This window comes from Notechis scutatus, chromosome 1 (genome assembly GCF_049901735.1).
Source record: "Notechis scutatus isolate UNSWTSFEM ecotype Mainland chromosome 1, rNotScu1.2, whole genome shotgun sequence".
NCBI classification, from domain to species: domain Eukaryota; kingdom Metazoa; phylum Chordata; class Lepidosauria; order Squamata; family Elapidae; genus Notechis; species Notechis scutatus.
Window position 1 is genome coordinate 48,810,652 of NC_142009.1, and position 18,262 is coordinate 48,828,913.

At 35.5% G+C, this 18,262-nt stretch overlaps 1 protein-coding gene across 1 annotated transcript in view; it reads right to left on the minus strand.

Moving 5' to 3' along the window:
- KCNH1 (potassium voltage-gated channel subfamily H member 1) overlaps positions 1-18,262 on the minus strand; it is a 127,068-nt gene that overhangs the window by 89,340 nt on the left and 19,466 nt on the right. Inside the window, exons 2-4 of the mRNA XM_026683017.2 lie at positions 12,343-12,466; positions 10,077-10,183; positions 3,171-3,299 (exon numbers count right to left, since the gene is read on the minus strand). Coding sequence (XP_026538802.2) covers positions 3,171-3,299; positions 10,077-10,183; positions 12,343-12,466 — 360 coding nt within the window. The remainder of the gene's footprint in view (positions 1-3,170; positions 3,300-10,076; positions 10,184-12,342; positions 12,467-18,262) is intronic.

Below are 18,262 nucleotides of genomic sequence, written 5' to 3' on the forward strand. Positions count from 1 at the left end.
GATTAAAATATCCATTTTGGTATAGTAGTTAAGGCATCAGACTAGAAATTGGGAGAATATGAGTTCTGGGCTCATCTTAGACACAGAGACAGCTGGTGATCTTGGGTCAGTCATCTTCTCTCAGCCCTACAAAGGAGGCAATAGCAAACCACTTCTGAAAAATCTTGTCATGAAAACTGAACTCCATGCATTCCCTGGGAATCATACATAATTGAAGGGAGGGAAAAATGTCTAAAAATCAAACTTATAAATAGGACAATAAACAACCTTAAACCAAAATATCTTAAGTAAACGTCTTTTTCTGCAGTGTCACTATGGCTGCATGTTTACCCTAAGTGGCTAATTAGAAATTTAGCGGTTGATCTAAGCAGACTTAACACTAAACAGCCATTCATGAACTGCCATTCAATGCAGATTGAATTTGGTCTTTTGGACAAAGATTAGTTCAGAACCCAGCTCTGACTATAGGAATTCATCTTAAACTCGTCAACCATTAATCCAAATACTGGAATTAGTATGTGTTTAAGTTGTTAGGGTTCAGCCATTGCATCTTCAGCTCAATAATACTGCCAGCACTCAGCAAACTATGTTCATTACTCAGCCTTCAGGAAGTGGCACTATAGATAGCAGTAAACAATTCAAGCAAACCTGAAATACTCTAGAATGTCCTTAAGGTATTTATAGAGGAGATTTTGGCATGTTTTTGTCTTGTATGAAGCAGACAGCTCAACCTAAATTGTGGGATACTGAACCAGGAATCGATAATATGGCACCTCTAGTTTACTTGGTATATACAGTATGGTAATTCTCCATATTATTATTTTTTTAATTAATGTGTGCCAAAATTTCCCAAGGTCTTGCCAAATCTTCTTAGAGTTCAGTATTCTTGCTGGAAATGTCCCAATATTTTCTCATTTATCATGGTTTTCTTTGGCTAATAATATAAAAGTAAATTTCTTCAATTTATAGTTGATTGAATTAATTAGCTTATATAATCTCCCAAGTGTTGGGAGTTTAAACAGTGATATGTTTGCATGGATTGGTACCAGGTTTTTGTGCTTACTCTTTCAATTGAGTTTATTTTAGAGTTTTTAAAATTATTTTATTGGGAACTGTCCAGAGTTGTGTGAAAGATGAACAGCAATATAAATGTTTTAAATGAATAAATAGCATCAGGTAGCTTTTTAAAGCCAACCAATTCATGTTTTATGTAACAACAACAGAAACTATAAATAGAAACATATGATTTATTTAAATGTTAGACTTTTTATTATGTCTGGAATGGATAATGCCTTAGAACAAACAAGCAGATTGTTTATGGGGGAGGCAATCTAATTTCATCCTTTGCTTTCTCATGCCATTTCTAAATAATAGGTTACTGTCATTTTCTGTCAAATATCACATCTAACTTTTGTGATCTATATATGCAACAAAAACAGTTTCTACTTTGACAATAGCATTTATTATATAGCATACAACAATGTTGTATGGAAATTACAGATTTATGCTAACTGCCACTGATAATTCCATCAAAGTGCAACAGAAAGACCTAACCCTACTGATTGTAGCCTAAGTCTTACTGGTAGGGCACACCCCAATCTAAGCCCCATACGATTCACAAAGTGTGACAGAAGAAAACAAGATTAAATATTTGGGGATAGCCCTATTTTAGTATTGTGTAATTTGACCTGGATTACTCATTGCTGGGAGGTGTGAGGAGGGCATAGTCTTTAGAAACTATTTTTTTCAGAATAGAAGGGTTGCGTTTACAAAATGAATTGATTAATAAAGGAGAATATTTGCAGTTCAGGGTTGAAATAAGGGGTCCTTGGTGCTCTCTGAGCTTGCTTGTTTTCTTACAGACATTTTATTACCCTAACTATGATGATGTTATCTAGTTAGCCTGCAAGAAAACAAGCAAGCTCAGAGAGCAGACCCCTCATGAATTTATTACTTTAAGAATAACTCAAGGTGGTAAATATACCTAATACTCCTTCTTCCTCCTTCCCCCCACCCCCTGCCCCACAACAACAACTCTGTGAAATGAGTTGGGCTGAGAAAGAGTGACTGACCCAGAGTCACTCAGCTGACTTTAATGCTAAAGGCAGGATTAGAACTCTCCCAGTTTCTAGTCTACATCGCAAATTACCTAATAATGATCTCAGTTGTTTTCAGTAATCTCACAATTGATCCTGCTTACATTACAAACAAAAAACGCAAGAAAAAAAGGAATATTATATGAGGTTTCAAAGACTGTATAGCCTAACAGAAACACAAAGATAGTCACAAGGGAAGTGCATTGGATTGGGATATGATCTGTTCTAGGGAATGACCAGGAAATGTAATTCTTCAATCTCAAAAACAATCTCAAGGTCCAAGACATGGAGATGTAACTTGAAAGGATAATGTTGCCTTAGCTGATAGCTTTTGAACCTGCTGATCACGGCTGCAAGTGCCTTGATCTGCAAGAAATATCATCAGAAAATTTTCATGGCTTTGCCATTGGTTCCATCAATTGTTAACATCTGAAAGAAAAGAAAGAACTGTCGGAGGCCTTGTTGGCATAGCCTTGACATGTTGTTGTTGTTGTTGTTGTTGTTGTTGTTGTTGTTGTTATTATTATTATTATTATTAAGAGTATAGGCCAGAAGCAGTAGTTTTCTGTGTATTTCAAAAAACGTTTAACCTTCAGAGTCAGATTGCACTAGCTTCACTAGCTTCACTCGTATTCTTAACAGATCTTCTAAAACCAAAACATCTTTGAAAGAGAACTATTCCATTTTGAAATGCAAAGCTGTTGTAATGACGAGGCAGTCGAGGTGTTTGATCATGATCAAATGAATCATGATGAACTTTATTGGAGTCTAGTCTTACATTTATACACATTTTTAGTATTCCTCTAACATTAGTTAACTTTAGTTTCTGTTTAGCTTTCGTTACTGTTTAGCATAGTAATTAACACAATTAATTATCTCTAGTTAAAGTCTAACAAATGTTTACTTCCTCTCTCTAATCCTTCTTTGCATTAGTGATTTTGTTTGCCTGAGTTGTATTTGCTTTGGAACCTTCATTACCTGAGGTTTGCCATCAAGATAAGAGCATTCCTGCAATTACAACTCTACACAAAGCAAATTATATTTCATATGCAACAGAGAAAGTAAATAGCAAACCTTTGCATGAGTCATCCTCAATAGGCTGTTTAAAAGCTGTGATGTCACTGAAAGTGCAAAGAAGCAAAACAACTTTGTCCTGTTCATTTCGAATCGGAGCAATTTTCACAAAGAACCAAACAGGAGTCCCTGGAGAGACAGCAATGTAAAAAAACTGGTCAACAACATAAAAACTGAACAGCATCTTACTATAGCATTGTTTTTGCAAACAAAAGAAATAAAAGAGTGTTTGCAAAGAAAAACCAATGCTGTGTGACATTAGTTTTCACTAGAGAGGAAATAGGCAAAGCTAGAAAAGTCATATATTTATTTACCATAAGCACATATTCTTACAACCAGTAAAACTACAATAGAAGTCGTGTTCAAAAGTTGGCAGAATAATAAATGAAATTCTGCAATTTCAAGTAGTTTAGTGTGGTTTGATTTTTCATAAATTCAGCCTGCAAAGGGATTTAATGATTCCAGAGTTTTAATTTCCTCTCCACTTTGGCTGTCATTTCAAGTTATTTTTTTAAAAAAGCATAGTTTCATGTGCAGTTGTGCATGAGTACAGTTTTTTTAAAACATTAAGCTTATGAAGATATTTACAGATATTACATTAAGGTTGTGAAGATATTTACATAGATGTAATGTGCAAGAAAAACTGCTTTGGAAAAAAAAGGATAATTAATGTTTTACATATCTTTTCTCCACTGGATAAAATCAAAGAGAAACGGGAAACTGATTCAAAACAATTTCTAAAATCACTCTCAGCATAAGAATTTTGTTTTCATGGAAGAAATACACATATCCCAAAGAAGCTGGATAGCCATACAGCACAGACCTGGAGAAAAGGCTAAGGCAGACAAAGCACTGTTTTTGTGAATGGTACTAGTTTAGACTGAAAGCCAAGGGAAGAGTGTCTGGACATTTCTTTCCATGGAAAATGTATCTCTGCATGAAGAAAAATATATCTTCATATAACAAATTAATATTTTAATTTGATACGCTCAGTATACTCTCAGTATACTGAGAGAATATTTACACCATGACAAATTCCTTGTGTGTCCAATCACACTTGGCCAATAAAGTATTCGATTCTATTCTATTCTTTTAAACAAAGTAGCTGAGGGTTTGATTTCTCCCTGAAATACTCATACTTCCTCTTCCATTTCTAGTGGGAGTGGTGCAGTGTCCTAGAGGTAGAGCTCTCACCTCACAATCAGGAGGCTGTGAGTTCAATTCTAGGTAGCGGAAAGTCTGGGCACAACGAGTAAATATCAGCTGCAAACTCTGCATTGGCAATAGGAAGGGCATCCAGCCAGTAAACACTCAACTCCATTCAGTTGCCCTGACTCCATACTGAACAGAGTTGTCCCACACTACATCATTTGCTTGAAGATACTACATATAAAGATTTTTCCAATGGCACAACCTTTCAACAGAATCATACTCCTGCCCTTCAGATGATCAACAGAGGAATCAGAACACAAAGAAATAGGCTCTTCCCACATTCTATGATTATAAAAGTAGCCTAAATACAGAAGAAAGGTTAAAATTTTTGTAGGGTTTCAAAAATGTTCAAATTTTGTTTGAGACTAAAACAGGGAGTAAGGAAAAGGAATGCTCATTAAGGGAAATTACATTTCTGTCATGGCACTTTTAAAACTGATTTTCAGTCACAATCATAGACTGCAGAAATTCACGTCATAAAAGACCACCGCTGAAATACAACTGTTAAAAAGATTTTGGGGTCAAACAGACACACTGAGAGGGCTATGTATATTCTGTGGTAAACAAGTGGGATTTCTTCACTGAGACTATCCTAATTCTGAATAACGTGTAAATTAGGTCACTGATTCTATATACCTGGCATTGTTTTTCTAGTTACAGAGCTGAGATCTGCCAGAAAAAAACATTGGATTGAAGATGAACTCAGAGAGCTTAACAAAAATCCTCTAGAAAGAGGCCAAGAATGATCTTTTTTCTGGATTGGATTAAGATCCACACCCAGTATAAACTTCTGTCTTGTTGATTCATAAATCTGCCTCATCTTCAAGCTCTTTGACTTAAATTATATTTTTCAGTTCTATGATAGATCATTGCTGTGTTTGGGAACCAGGGGCACCTGAAATAAACCAAGATATTTCTAATTTTTGACGAAACAACTTTGTTCTAAGCTATTTTGGACCCCCAAAAATGAAAGCTCCAAAATACTAGGCATAAGCCAGGAATGCTGGGTTTAGAAGTCACACTCCAATGCCCAAACCTACTACGCGCTAAGTATAATGGACATTATCCATTCGTGGGAATGGTTAAACATAAAACCTGCCATGTAATTTTTAAAAATTAATATTTTTATTATGCTTTTTCAGTTTACACACATCCTTAACATTTTCTGTCATAGAATTCTAAGAGGAACAGTTTGAAAAATCTGCCCAAATAGATACATCAGCACTGACTAAAGTGCACTACTCTCCATCTTGCTCTGATCCAAAATCCACAAACAAAAAAATAACATGAAAGAAATACATCTGAAAAAGAATGGGTAAGTCATGTACCAAAAGAGGGTATTACAAATTTAAATCAGCCTTAAACTGGGAAAATTTATGCAACAAAGAACTTAAGAGGAATTATGCTAAAAAAGATTACAAAAAATTTACATTAAAAACATATATAAAGTAGTCAAAGTTGTGATGAGGAGAGAGAGAAAAAGTTATGTTAAAAAAGCCCTTTGTGTATTAAAGAAAATTATAACCAAAGTTGGTAACAATATTCTGTATTGATCTTTCTAAAAGGAAAGTATTCATCAACCTATCTATTAGTTTCCCTATCCCCAGCAGATTGAAATACTATACCATTAATATGGACAATAAAATAGGATACATTTATACTAATCTATGCTTCTCAGCCTTGGGGTGTTCCAGGCTTAGTTATTGAGACACCATTATCTAGACTGCTCAGGCTACTAAAAATGAGTATTTTTTTTTAGTTGACAGAAATTGCTTAAAAGTGTATAATACTTCTCTTAATTATATTGGCATAGTAAAGCACAATACTGAATGCTGCTAACATAAGAGATAGAATTGCCTTTTGAAACACTCAAAGTAAAGCACTGTTCAATTTTAATGTTGTTAACTGCATCCAATGTGAGATCCCATATATGGTATTTGCATTTGGGATATGTTGTACATCATACTGTTATCTATCTATCTATCTATCTATCTATCTATCTATCTATCATCTATCTCTATCTACTTACCTACCTACCTAAATCCTTTACAACTGAATGTGTTTAAGGCACAGGAATATAAATTAGGGATTAACCGCTCTAGGGAAAGACTAAAACTATGATATGGGGCTTCTTGGGATTAGTATTTGACATGTCTTCAGCCCCCTGAATATCATTTTGGACATCTTAAAAGATGTTATGAGTTTTGCCATTGAATCCATTTTGTGGGGTAGCTGGTACAGGGCTTAAGGAACTCATTGTAGGATTGAAGTCTTTGGAGTTCTTCTTATCCAATGCTACGGCTGAAGTCTTCATACCATCCCAGAAAATTGGTTCTCCTGTCCTTGCTTGAACACCTGCAAGTATGGAACAGTCATGAGTCCAAGACGCAGTTTGTTCCATTACTTAATAACTCTCCTGGTGTATTCCTGATAAATTCTTCTTTCTTAGTACGTCATTCCTTGTTGTGAGCTATAATAACTCCAGGCTTATGTTTTTAGGATGCCTCTGGGTATCGTCTCCCTTCTATTCCATATTCAATTTAAAGCCCACCAGATGACCTGAGCAAGATATATATTCATATATATTCTGCTCAGTCATAGTACTTTCTCTTCTGCCAGGTTATTGTTCAGAATGATTATCCTATGAGATAGGTGGGCTGAGAAAAAATGACTAGTCTAAATACATATGTAACTGTGGAAACTGAATTTCCACAGTTAGGTATGTATTGGGTAGGTAATTTCCCTAGTTTCCCTAGCTCTGTCCAATGCATAACAAAATGCATAAACCTATTATTAAGTCCATAGCTCTTCCAAAAGCTGCCACTAAATTGCAAGTTTTAATATGATGGGATAGGAGTCAGTTTGTTGAGTTGGGAGGTTATAGAAATTGAATACCTAAACAAAAATATATTTTTATATACATGGGAAGTAATTAATTGCATTTGTTTTTATTTCATTTTAAACTTCAGTTTCAGTGGAAGCTTTTGTCCTGGCCTAATTTATTCTTTGTTCTTTTCAGCATTTGTACTTTTCAGCATTTGTATCCAAATACAACTTGCAATGGCCAACAAGAAAAACTATAACCATACACACTCCCACCTTATCCACTGGCTCTAACTCTATGTGATAATGGGGTTAAAACTTTGTATGGTTGGATGAAAAATGTAACAATATGGCATCTTCTGATAAAACTCAATGGTACAAAAAGCAAGTCAGATAAAAAGAAGTATTCCACATGACTACATTTTTCTACTCCATATGATGGTCACCAACTTGGATAGATTGCAAACTTGAAGCCACATACTTCTAGTTAATGAAATCAATTGTGAGGAAATATGATCAGAACAATGTATATGTTTTGTGCAGCTACTGAGACTCTGGCAAAATAATATGGAACTAGATATTCTTTGATGTGGTCCAACAACCACTTTTAATGCGATGTTTTTGTTAGGCTTCTGATCTGCCAATAACCCCAATTCACTTGCTCTGATTTAGTTTATAGCAGCTTTTAATGCTAAGTATGATGTGGAAGATTATTGTAGAGTACAAATAAATCCTTCTCTTGATACTCCTGGACTTTCTTACAGATTGACAATGAACAGGTTCGTGCAATAGGACTCCAGAATGCTGTCTCAGAGTTGGCAACATCTCTTGCTATAACCTGATAGGCTAGAAAGAGAAAAAAATTAAATAAAAATAACAATAGGGCTGGCAATGGTACAATGCTGAGTATTTACACAGTTCTTGTAAGAGTTGTGCTGAATCTTCGAAAACGGCCAAGCAAATCTAACAGGGTATCCAGATTGCCACTACTAGTCAATGTGATGTGTAACTTATTTTGAAGTTCCTCACATAAGTACATTACAGCTGAGACTTTATGGTGATCACTGCAGGGAAGTCAGGGCTAATTAAGTTGGAAGGCTGATATACTCTCATTCTTTCTATCCCTAAGCAGTTTTTTTAATTTGTAGTTCTTATGCTAGCAAATGCCAGGAACCTCTGGTAGTTTCTTTCGGGTTCTTCAGTCAAAAGATTAGACACAGTGGTTATACTACTGTGAAAGACAACTTGCCTGAGAGGATAAACCTTCTGCTAAAATAAACAGCCATGGAAATAATCAACTCTGTTACCAGTTTATGGAGAGAAGTAAAGAGGCACAACAGACCAGGATTCACTGGTTCTTTTTCTTAGCAAAAGGTGATATAGAATATAATAAAATACTTTATTGGCCAAGTGTGATTGGACACATAAGGAATTTGTCTTGGTGTAAATACTCTCAGTATACATAAAAGAAAAGATACATTCGTTAAGAATCAAGAATCATAACGTACAACACTTAATGATAGTCATAGGGTACAATTAGCAATCAAATCATACTAGGAAACAGTCAATATAAATCGTAAGGTACAATCACAAGTGGGAGGGGATGGGTGATAAGGAGTGATGAGAAGATTAAGAGTAATAGTAGTGCAAACTTTGCAATAGTTGAACAGTTTTGAGGGAATTATTTGTTTAGCAGAGTGATGGCTTTCGGGAAAAAAACTGCTCTTGTGTTTGTGTAGTGCTCTATAACGTTGTTTTGAGTTGAAACAGTTTATGTCCGGGATGTGAGGGGTCTGTAAATATTTTCACAGCCCTCTTTTTGACTCGTGCAGTATCAGAATGTTAGATGAACTGGAATCAACTATTTTTTTCCATCATGGGAAATTCCAAATGGAAATTGCTTTTCCTAACGTACTTGGTTATCAATGTAAATCTCATAAGATATATTTAGTTTTACATGAAATGTTCCAATATCATTTGCTACAAAAATTATCTGTATAAACATTTTAAATATACATATACATATGTAAGTTCTTTTTCTTTTTTTAGTATAATGCAGGACAACTTTCAAAAACTTATGGATTCTTTTTCCAAATGTGGCCTTCCCAAGGAAGAGGCTTTTTGTGTAGATTTTTAACTGGAAGTAGACACGAAGAGATTGGAATATATACCACCACTGATCCCTCTGGGAAACTGTTTCCATGGCAAGTATCTTTGATATCTCTACTAGACAACTGGGGGTTGGGGAGAGGCAGGTACAGAATGAGTATGAAAAATATGAGATTGGATAATTATATTAGAGCAAGGGTCTTCAAGTTTAAAACGTGTTGACTTCAACTCTCAGAATTCCTGAGCTAACATGACTAGAGGAGGAATTCTGGAAGTTGAAGTCAACAAGTCCTAAAGCTGTCAAGTTTGAAGACCCCTGTATTAGAGAATTAATGTGAGAAATGAATGATTAAGCTACTTTCTTGGGGGAAAGAATTCAGTTTGTTTTATACATCTTTTTCCCTAAGTAAAAGCTGTTTGGGAAATCTTAGGATGAACTTCTAAGTTCCAGGTAGCCCAGGTCTTAGCATATGCCTTACCAATGTTACTCGATCTTCCAGTTTATCATTGGATATGAAGGGTGTTCCATGTGAAAAAAATGTATTCATCTTGGAGTGAAAAGTAGAAAAATCAATTAGCACTGCAAAAATCATTCCAATGTAACCTGCTTGTTTTCTTAATAGGACAGAACTACACCTGTCATTGGGAAACTATTCATGAAAAAGAACAGGGAGAGAAATACCTACAAGAGCCATTCCTGCAACAGTGGCAAAACCCATTTCAGGAAACATTGTTGAAAAAGAAGCCAGAAAGTTAACTTACTATTTTTCTTGTACATCAGGATTTCAAATGAGTTCACCTCATAGTTCTCAAAAGTTTGCCGAACCTTATCAATTGTGTCTTTATCTGTCAGCTCTCCATACATGAAACTGCAAGGAAATAAACAAAATAAGGCAGATGAAAATCACAAGCAAGACTTCAAGGCACAACAGACTTAAATTGTATTAAATGTTCTTTGAGTACTCTTTCCGAACTCACTTTCACAGAGAATAGGATTGGCTGGTTTGTTTTACATGCCACTCCAATCAACAATTGACACTGAGAGGCTCAATAATATTTTTTAAAAATATAAGAACCATAATAACAATTTGTTGTTAAGTGAGGTTATTAAATGATATTTGTCTGCTACAAAACCTCATTCTGTTGGTGGGACCAATTCCCCTTTCCTCCTATAATTTCCCAAATCTGTTGTAGAGGTTAGATGACATTTCAGAAGAGATATAGATAGTGTGGAGGGAAGGTTATGATGAAATCCTATCCTGAGTAGAAGTCTCCTTGGGTGTCTTTGGATACAGCTGAACTAGAAGAAGAGACTCCTCTCTGAAAGCCATTATATGACGAGAATTTCACAATAAATACTGACTCTACATATTATGTGCTTCCTTTAGCTGGGCCATCTCTCTCTGTGTGTATTTGCAACTCCATGTGCACTCCTTAGAAGCCATTTCTTCCTGGGGAACTAAGGAATTCAATTTTCAAGACAAAAGACTATGGAATGCTCAAATAGAAGATTATTGACAATTCCCAAAAGTGTAATTCCCCAAGATTCTTGGCAACCAGTAGTGGCAATTAACGTGCTACAAAACTACATTAAGTTCATAGCAAGAGAAAAGATAAAAACCTGATTGGTGTAAAAAGGGAGATTCAATAATTGTTTAGCTCAGTAGTGCTACATTACCCACTGTGGAGAAGGGTGGGAAGAATCAAAGAAATAAGGAGTCAGCTAGGACAAAGAGTTTAGCACAGCAATTTCATACTGTGTTTTATTTAGGCACAGGGAATTAACTTTGCACTCTTTCTTCAAGAGTAGCAAAGATCCCATCTTCTCCTCTTCCCAGAAAACTGATTTTAGAGTTTTGACAGCAGCAGCACCTAAATAACCTCAGATAACCTCAAAAAAGCGAAAGCAAGTTCAGTATGGTTAGTACTCTGGTTAAAATAAACACCTAGGAGTCCCACAGCACTGTCTGGATATTTAAAAATATCTTGGAAGAAAGCAAGAGTAAACCAGTTCCAGACTTTTGCAAGAAAACAACTTGAATATGCCCACTTTGAAGCAAGTTGAGAGAAACTTTTTTTTTAATATTAACAACTCCACTGTGAAATCTGAATCCAGTTGGTAAAGGGCTAGACTGAACAATATGGCTGCACAACAAACTGAAAAGGGAAGGAGAAAATAGGAAGGGAAGGAGGGTATGTGGGCATACACATGTCATTGTGGGCATACACATGGCATTTTACAAAGCACAAGAATGTAAAACTGCATAATCTGCTCCTCAATAGTATTTAACATAGGAGTTAATTACAGTTATACCATTTAATAGTATGGTAAAAGATGGGAGAGTAAAGAAAGAAAGTACGACTATTCTGTTAGGAAATCTAGGTCAGAAGTTCATCTGAATAAGCTCAATACATATGCATTAAGAACTTTATGACACGTATGAGCCATAAAATCTGGGAATGTAGGGGGATTGTGAATTTAACATATGATGAGTACTACATTTTGAAGGTAGGGCTACAGGTATGACTTATCAGTGGGAAATCAAGACTCATTGTAGATTGTACCTTAAGAAAAATTGGTTCCAAATCCTAGTTCAACCCTGTAACTTGTTACAAAACTCTGGCTGAGCAAATGAAAGCCAATTTGGTGTAGTGGTAAAGGCACCAGGATAATGTGAGTTCTAGTCCTGCCATAGGCACAAAGCCAGCTAGGTGATTTTGGGCCAATCACTCTCTCTCAGCTCAGGAAGGAGTCAAGGTCAAAAGACTTCCAAAATCTTGTCAAGAAGTAGTTGCCAGGAATCAAGATTGACTTGAAGATACATACGCAATTTCCTTTAGGTGGGAACACCTTATATGTAAGCTTCTTGGAAGATAGAAAAGATCCAGAATGTTGCTCCTTCCCTGATCTCGACAGCACACATAAAATCCAAGGGACTCATTTTGCTTGATGAAGAACACAGAAATATTACCAGTCACTTTACAGAAATACAAACCTGTAACTGTAAATAAGCCTGTACTGAAATACCTGCAGGTGCTGCTCTTTTGCATAACTTCTGCTCGGTGGTATCCTGACAGCTTGCAGAATCCATCATTGCTGTATACAACCGGCCAATCCACTATCTGCGCATTACCCAGGACAAAATTTGTATCTGTTTGAAACAACAGTTCTGTTAGATAAAGAAGTTCCATGGCATATTGATTATACAATAGACTCTTCCTTGTTCTCTTATCTAGGTCAAATATTATAAAAGAGTTAGAGAAACCTGGTAATCTTATATATGTTCCCCACCTTGGAGATTAAGAATAGTCTTTGGACTGAGAGACTTGCTTTCATTCCAGCAACGAATGGCTAAATTAGATACGGCATTAATTGCCTCACCACAATGTCTATGTATGTTTCTTTTTAAAAAGAACATTAGAGTAACTGCAGAGAGTGGAGAAAGAGATTGATTCATCCCTTTCATTCCTATCTTGATCAGATTGCTATTTTGCATCTGCAGTTCAGATGCTGTTTCAATTGTCCTTGTTGGAAACTGAACTGATAATGAATTAATATTTTGACATTATCACTGTGCTTTCACTTGTCTGGCATCATCTTTACTGTGGGCATTATTGATACGTAGTTCCAGGGGTGGGATTGAAAATTTTTAACAACCGGTTCTCTGGGCGTGGCTTAGGTGATGGGCGTGGCTTTGTGGTTATGTTATTGGCTGGGTGTGGCCAACTCAACATCACTTACATCAAGGCACGCATCTCCTTGCCTAGCCTCTCATGACTGTGGGGATGCTGCAACAGTCGCAAGTGTGAAAAATGGTCATAAGTCACTTTTTTCAGTGCCATTGTGACTTTGATTGGTCACTCCACGCAAGCAAAGTACCAGCAAAGGAGAGGGGAAAAAAACTCCAGAGAGGTTCCTGAGACAGGAAGTCTAGTCCTGCCAAGAATGTAATAAGGGTTGACGGAGAGGCAGTTTCTGTAAGCAACACCAGAATGTTTCCTTCCTGCCTTCCTTACAGGATTAGGCCAGTAATTTATTCTAACAACCGGTTCTCCAAACTGCTTAGAATGTTAACAACCGGTTCTAACAAATAGGTGTGAACTGGTAGAATCCCACCCCTGCGTAGTTCTCCCCCACTTCGTGGTGCTATGCAGGCACGGGCAGTGAGAAAACCCGAGACTGAGTAAACCATTCTGATACAGGCTAAAAGCCTATCCTAAGTTTAGCAGCCCGTTGACTCAAAGAGGGCATGCATCAAGAAAGTGACTTATACAGCATAGCTTTTCCCCAACAGCTGACTTTATAAACTGTCCCAGGAGATCCTGGGTTACTGTGGAAACCAAGAAGTGGTTCCTCAGTGGAAAGATTGGTAAATAATATTAATAAGAATAATAGGAATAAGAATAAATAAAATACATTTCTCTAAAAGAGAGCTGGCCACAAAAAATCACTCTTCTCCTATAACCAACAACTTATAGGAAGCATGGAATCAGAAATTATTTTATTTTCTACAAAATGAAATAAGGACCCACGAAGACATAAAATACCCCATGCCACATGGCCAGCTGGAGCTTCCTGCAAGAGCTTCCGTGCTCTTGGCCTAATTTGTAGGCTTAATATTTTGAAGTGTACCCATCTTCTTTTTTGTCTATTCACATAATTACTCATGATTGATTGCAGATGTGGGTATATCTTATTTTAAAAGAATTAAAGGAGGCTGGGTAGCAGGTGTAGTGATATTATAAGTACAAATTTATCCAAGTCCATTTTTGTAGGAAAATAATGGCAATATTAGAAAAAAGGAAGCATACAGAAAACTAGGTTCTATAAAAGAAGGAACAATGAATTTACATATCATGATTTAATTCCTTAGTAATCATTTAATATAATTATTCATTACTTTATTGCAATAAAGTATTACAATTTAATTTTGCATATGTGAAACAAGATACTTAACAATGATAATCATCACAGCATTTTTACCAGTTATTAATGAGTAGTAGGATTAATATGAAAATACTATTTTTTTAAAAAAAAAATCTTACATTTCTTGACCTTATAATGGATTTCTGATATTTGTAAATCATTGACCTTAGAAAGTACAGTATATTTTCAATTTCTTTTCCCAAACACAAACCACTGTATTCCCCGCCAATTTTGTCAAATAAATCTGAAGCCAAACTAGCAGATTGGCCACTTTTGAATCCAAGTTCTTTTCCAAATTTGGCATGAATTTATATTGCATAGTCAACCCTTTATGACTGGGATTTAGGCTCAAAGTCTAGTGCTCTAAATCACCATTCAGAGAGTAGCAAAATTTGATGGCTCTGGCAGGAGCATAGTGGCCTTATGTCAGCACCTGGTTTGTCTTGGATATGCAGATATTCATAAAATGAGAGACCACCTAACAACATCTGAAGTCCCAGCTGCACCTCTAAACCCAATTATAGTACAATTCTATTTCAATATTTGGCAGTCCATGTATTTGTTGCAAAATATTTGCAAGCACTGCCAGAAATTTTAATCCAAATGATGGCAAGAGTGTTAACAAAGCCATAATCACCATAAGAAGCAATGGTCAGCAACTGAGCTCAGCCTGTTACCTAATAGCACCCTGATGATTTGCCCTGTTCTATAGCTAGTCTGAAAAATCATGTGTTGGCAGCATGATCTTCTCAGGAAACAAAGGCAATATAATGTACATCAAGCATAACTAATATTAACCAGCAATGTCATTCTCAAGATATTATCTTGAATTTCAAAAGTCATTGATAGAATGTAGCACATGATGTCACATTCTCTATGGCTACATCGTTTTCTGTCATTGAACCATTATATAACAGCCTATAAATTATTACAGAATGTGTGTCCTCACACTATATCCTTTCATATATGCATATGAAGTGTTTCTGAAATGTTTCTTTATTCACAGGATCAAATGGGGGAGGGGGGAGGAAGCCCCTCTCAATGAAGACTACTGTTTTCCAAATATTTTAATAACTTAAGAAAACGCTAGGCTGCATAAGTTCTTTTTCTTTTCTTTTTTCAGTGTTGTGTTACCTAATAGAATTGAAGCTTGGCTTTGAAGTTTGTGGAGAAGAGAGTCATAATAAGAGCTTTGGATAATTAAATAAAATGCAGTGTGTTTTCTTCTATTTTCTTTTAGTTGTGTTACCCCTCCTTAACAGCTTTACTGTAAACTTTTATTTTTGCAATATTTTTATTTTTGCTTTTTATTTTAAAGGGAAAGCCTCAGAATTTCTCTTTTTTCTTTTTCTTTTCTTTTTTTTCATTGGGATTTTTGCTTCTTCTATCCATGTTCTTGGTTTATTTTGGTTTCTTTTTATTATTGAGATCTTTCAATTGGATTAAGGTGTGAAGAACCTGAAGACACTTTTCTTTTGGTTTTTTTTCTTATTATTATTGGGCTTTTTCCTTCTTCTTATTTTTATCATTTATTGTGGATTATAATTGATTATTTCATAATTGGATTAAGGTCCAGAAGAACCTGAAGAATTTTTTCTTTTCCTTTTTCCTTTACTATCATTGGGCTTTTTACCATTGGGCTTTTTACTCTCTACTATTTTTATTTTTCATTTTGGATTATAATTGGCTACCTTACTAATTGGATTAAAGCCCAAATAACTATTCTTATATTTTGTTGCAAGCTTAATTCCAACCAATAGCAATAATTAATGAAGATCAAACAGTCCTGAGATTTAAAAAAAAATCTAAAGACAATTATATTAATCTGTGGAAAAGATGGGAAATTCTTAACAAAGCAAGGCAATTGTTAGTTCTGGACAGAAACAAGCAAAGAAAGACTTTACTTGTATTGTGATCTTTTATTATTTTAGCACAACACTAGAAGAGGATATGAAACTCTTCCCAAAATCACCATTTCCCACAAATAAGATTTATAAAACCGTTTTTTGCTTTGGTTTGTTCACTGTTCAATGGTTAGGTGATAACTTTGATGTGTTAAAATGCTTCCCAATATCACAAGGCTGATATTGCTTCCAGAAATTAATCAATACAAGCTCATCTATTTTCTTTTAAATAGTTACTGAATGTGGATACATTACTTGATAAACATAAACATTCAGAACTATCTTGGCTTGTGTAACAATTTATTATGTTTCAGTGGCAGTCAATATGTGCAGTATGCATGCCAGGAGTTATATTTGTAAATATATGCAACATCAAGATCCTTGCAATGCAACAGTTATTTTTGAGGTAGCATACAAATTGATATAACTACAGTAAATGACTATTGTTTTAAGAATACAAAAAGCTGCATTATGCTGCATCAAACTACTTATCTGAGTATTGTTGACAGTCTATGATTGGCAATGAGTTTTATATCAAGCAAAATGAGGATGTTCACAATATATTGAACCTAGGGTCATTGGTGTATCACTATAGAAGCCATTAATGTGTCTTTGGCTGATAAGTTGGTATCAGTTATCAACTCCCCAGGTGGGAGTTCCTGGCATTCCAACTCCTTGCAAGAATATCTCCTTGCCTGAAAGCTGCAAATGAGTTAGGGAAATAAACCAAGAAGGAGCAAAGGGGAGCAAAGTACAGCAATATCAGAAAAAATAGTTGTCTAAAGGGTGCTGGGTTTTTTTCTAGTAGATATATTTGGCTCTATAAACAGTTTTCCCCAAATACACTCGAGATGTCCCCCCCTCCCAACTTTATAGACAGTGTGGAAAAAAAGTTGCTGGGGATTTCTTTCAATCATTTTCAACCCTGATCCCAAACCATGAGTGAAGAAAAAGCAGTCAAAGCTTCTTGAGCCTATAAATGCATCATACTATAGAGAAACTCTATAAGGAATATTTAGCCAAGATCAGTAGGACTTAAATCTTAAAACCACTTAAATCTGCTAAAAAGTAGCTCTAAGACCAGCAATAATACTTTTCATTTAATGAACTAAGGGTAGGCAAGCAACTTATAGCCTTTAGCCAAATCCCAAATGTTGCCTGCAAGAAGTTGGCTTGAGCCTCTGGCCAGTGACATGTTCCTCTCTCAAAGCCTATTTTGGATGAGAATAAGTCAAGAAGGAAAGGAAAAATCAGGATGAGAAAGAGGTAAATGAGTAGGAAACCAAGAAAGGGGAAGAGGACCACTGGTCACTTGAGCTCAGGGCTTTACCCACTATCAACATGCAGTTTGAATAGATTTATCAGGGAGATGTTTTTCAAATAGTCAACTACTACAGCAATCGTGTTCCATGCAGATAAAACATTTGAAAGCAAATGGCTTGTTAAGTATGTAGAGAAGCTTCCAAATAAAAAGAGCTGAGATTCTTTCCTAGGGGTGGCCTAACATGTTTATAATGACAAAGATGCACCATAAGATTTTTATACAGTTCTGTGTTGCTATTTCTACATTTCATTTTTGGAAAAATAAAAATATTATTCATATGGAGTCAGATGAGACATTATTGCTATCATCAGCAACAGAAAGTCACAAATCAGGGAAATTGGAACATTCAGGTTTATAAACTAAGAATACCCTTTTTCCCATGAAAAGTTTTTCTCATGCACGAAGCATGCAAACTTCAATCAAACACAACTTTAGTGATGTATATCCAGTGGTCAAATTCATTTACAACTGTTAGAAATAACTTTATGTACCCATCATTTATGTATGATGACAATATAACAGCAAGACATTATAACTTCACTCCTGCATTGTTATATCTCTTCACTTTTACTTAGTTTGTTGCAGCATTTTTCACTAACAGTAAAGTGTATTTCAAACAATTTCTCCCAAATTGTCTTCATGCAATCCAAATCCTATAAAACTCCTATTAGCTGCTTACATGGTTCCACTAATTTAGGCTGCAAGAACTGGAATACTAAAAAGGCAATACTACAGGTGGTCCTTGAGTTAACCAACAGCAGTTGAAAGCAGAATTTCCATCACTAAGTGATGC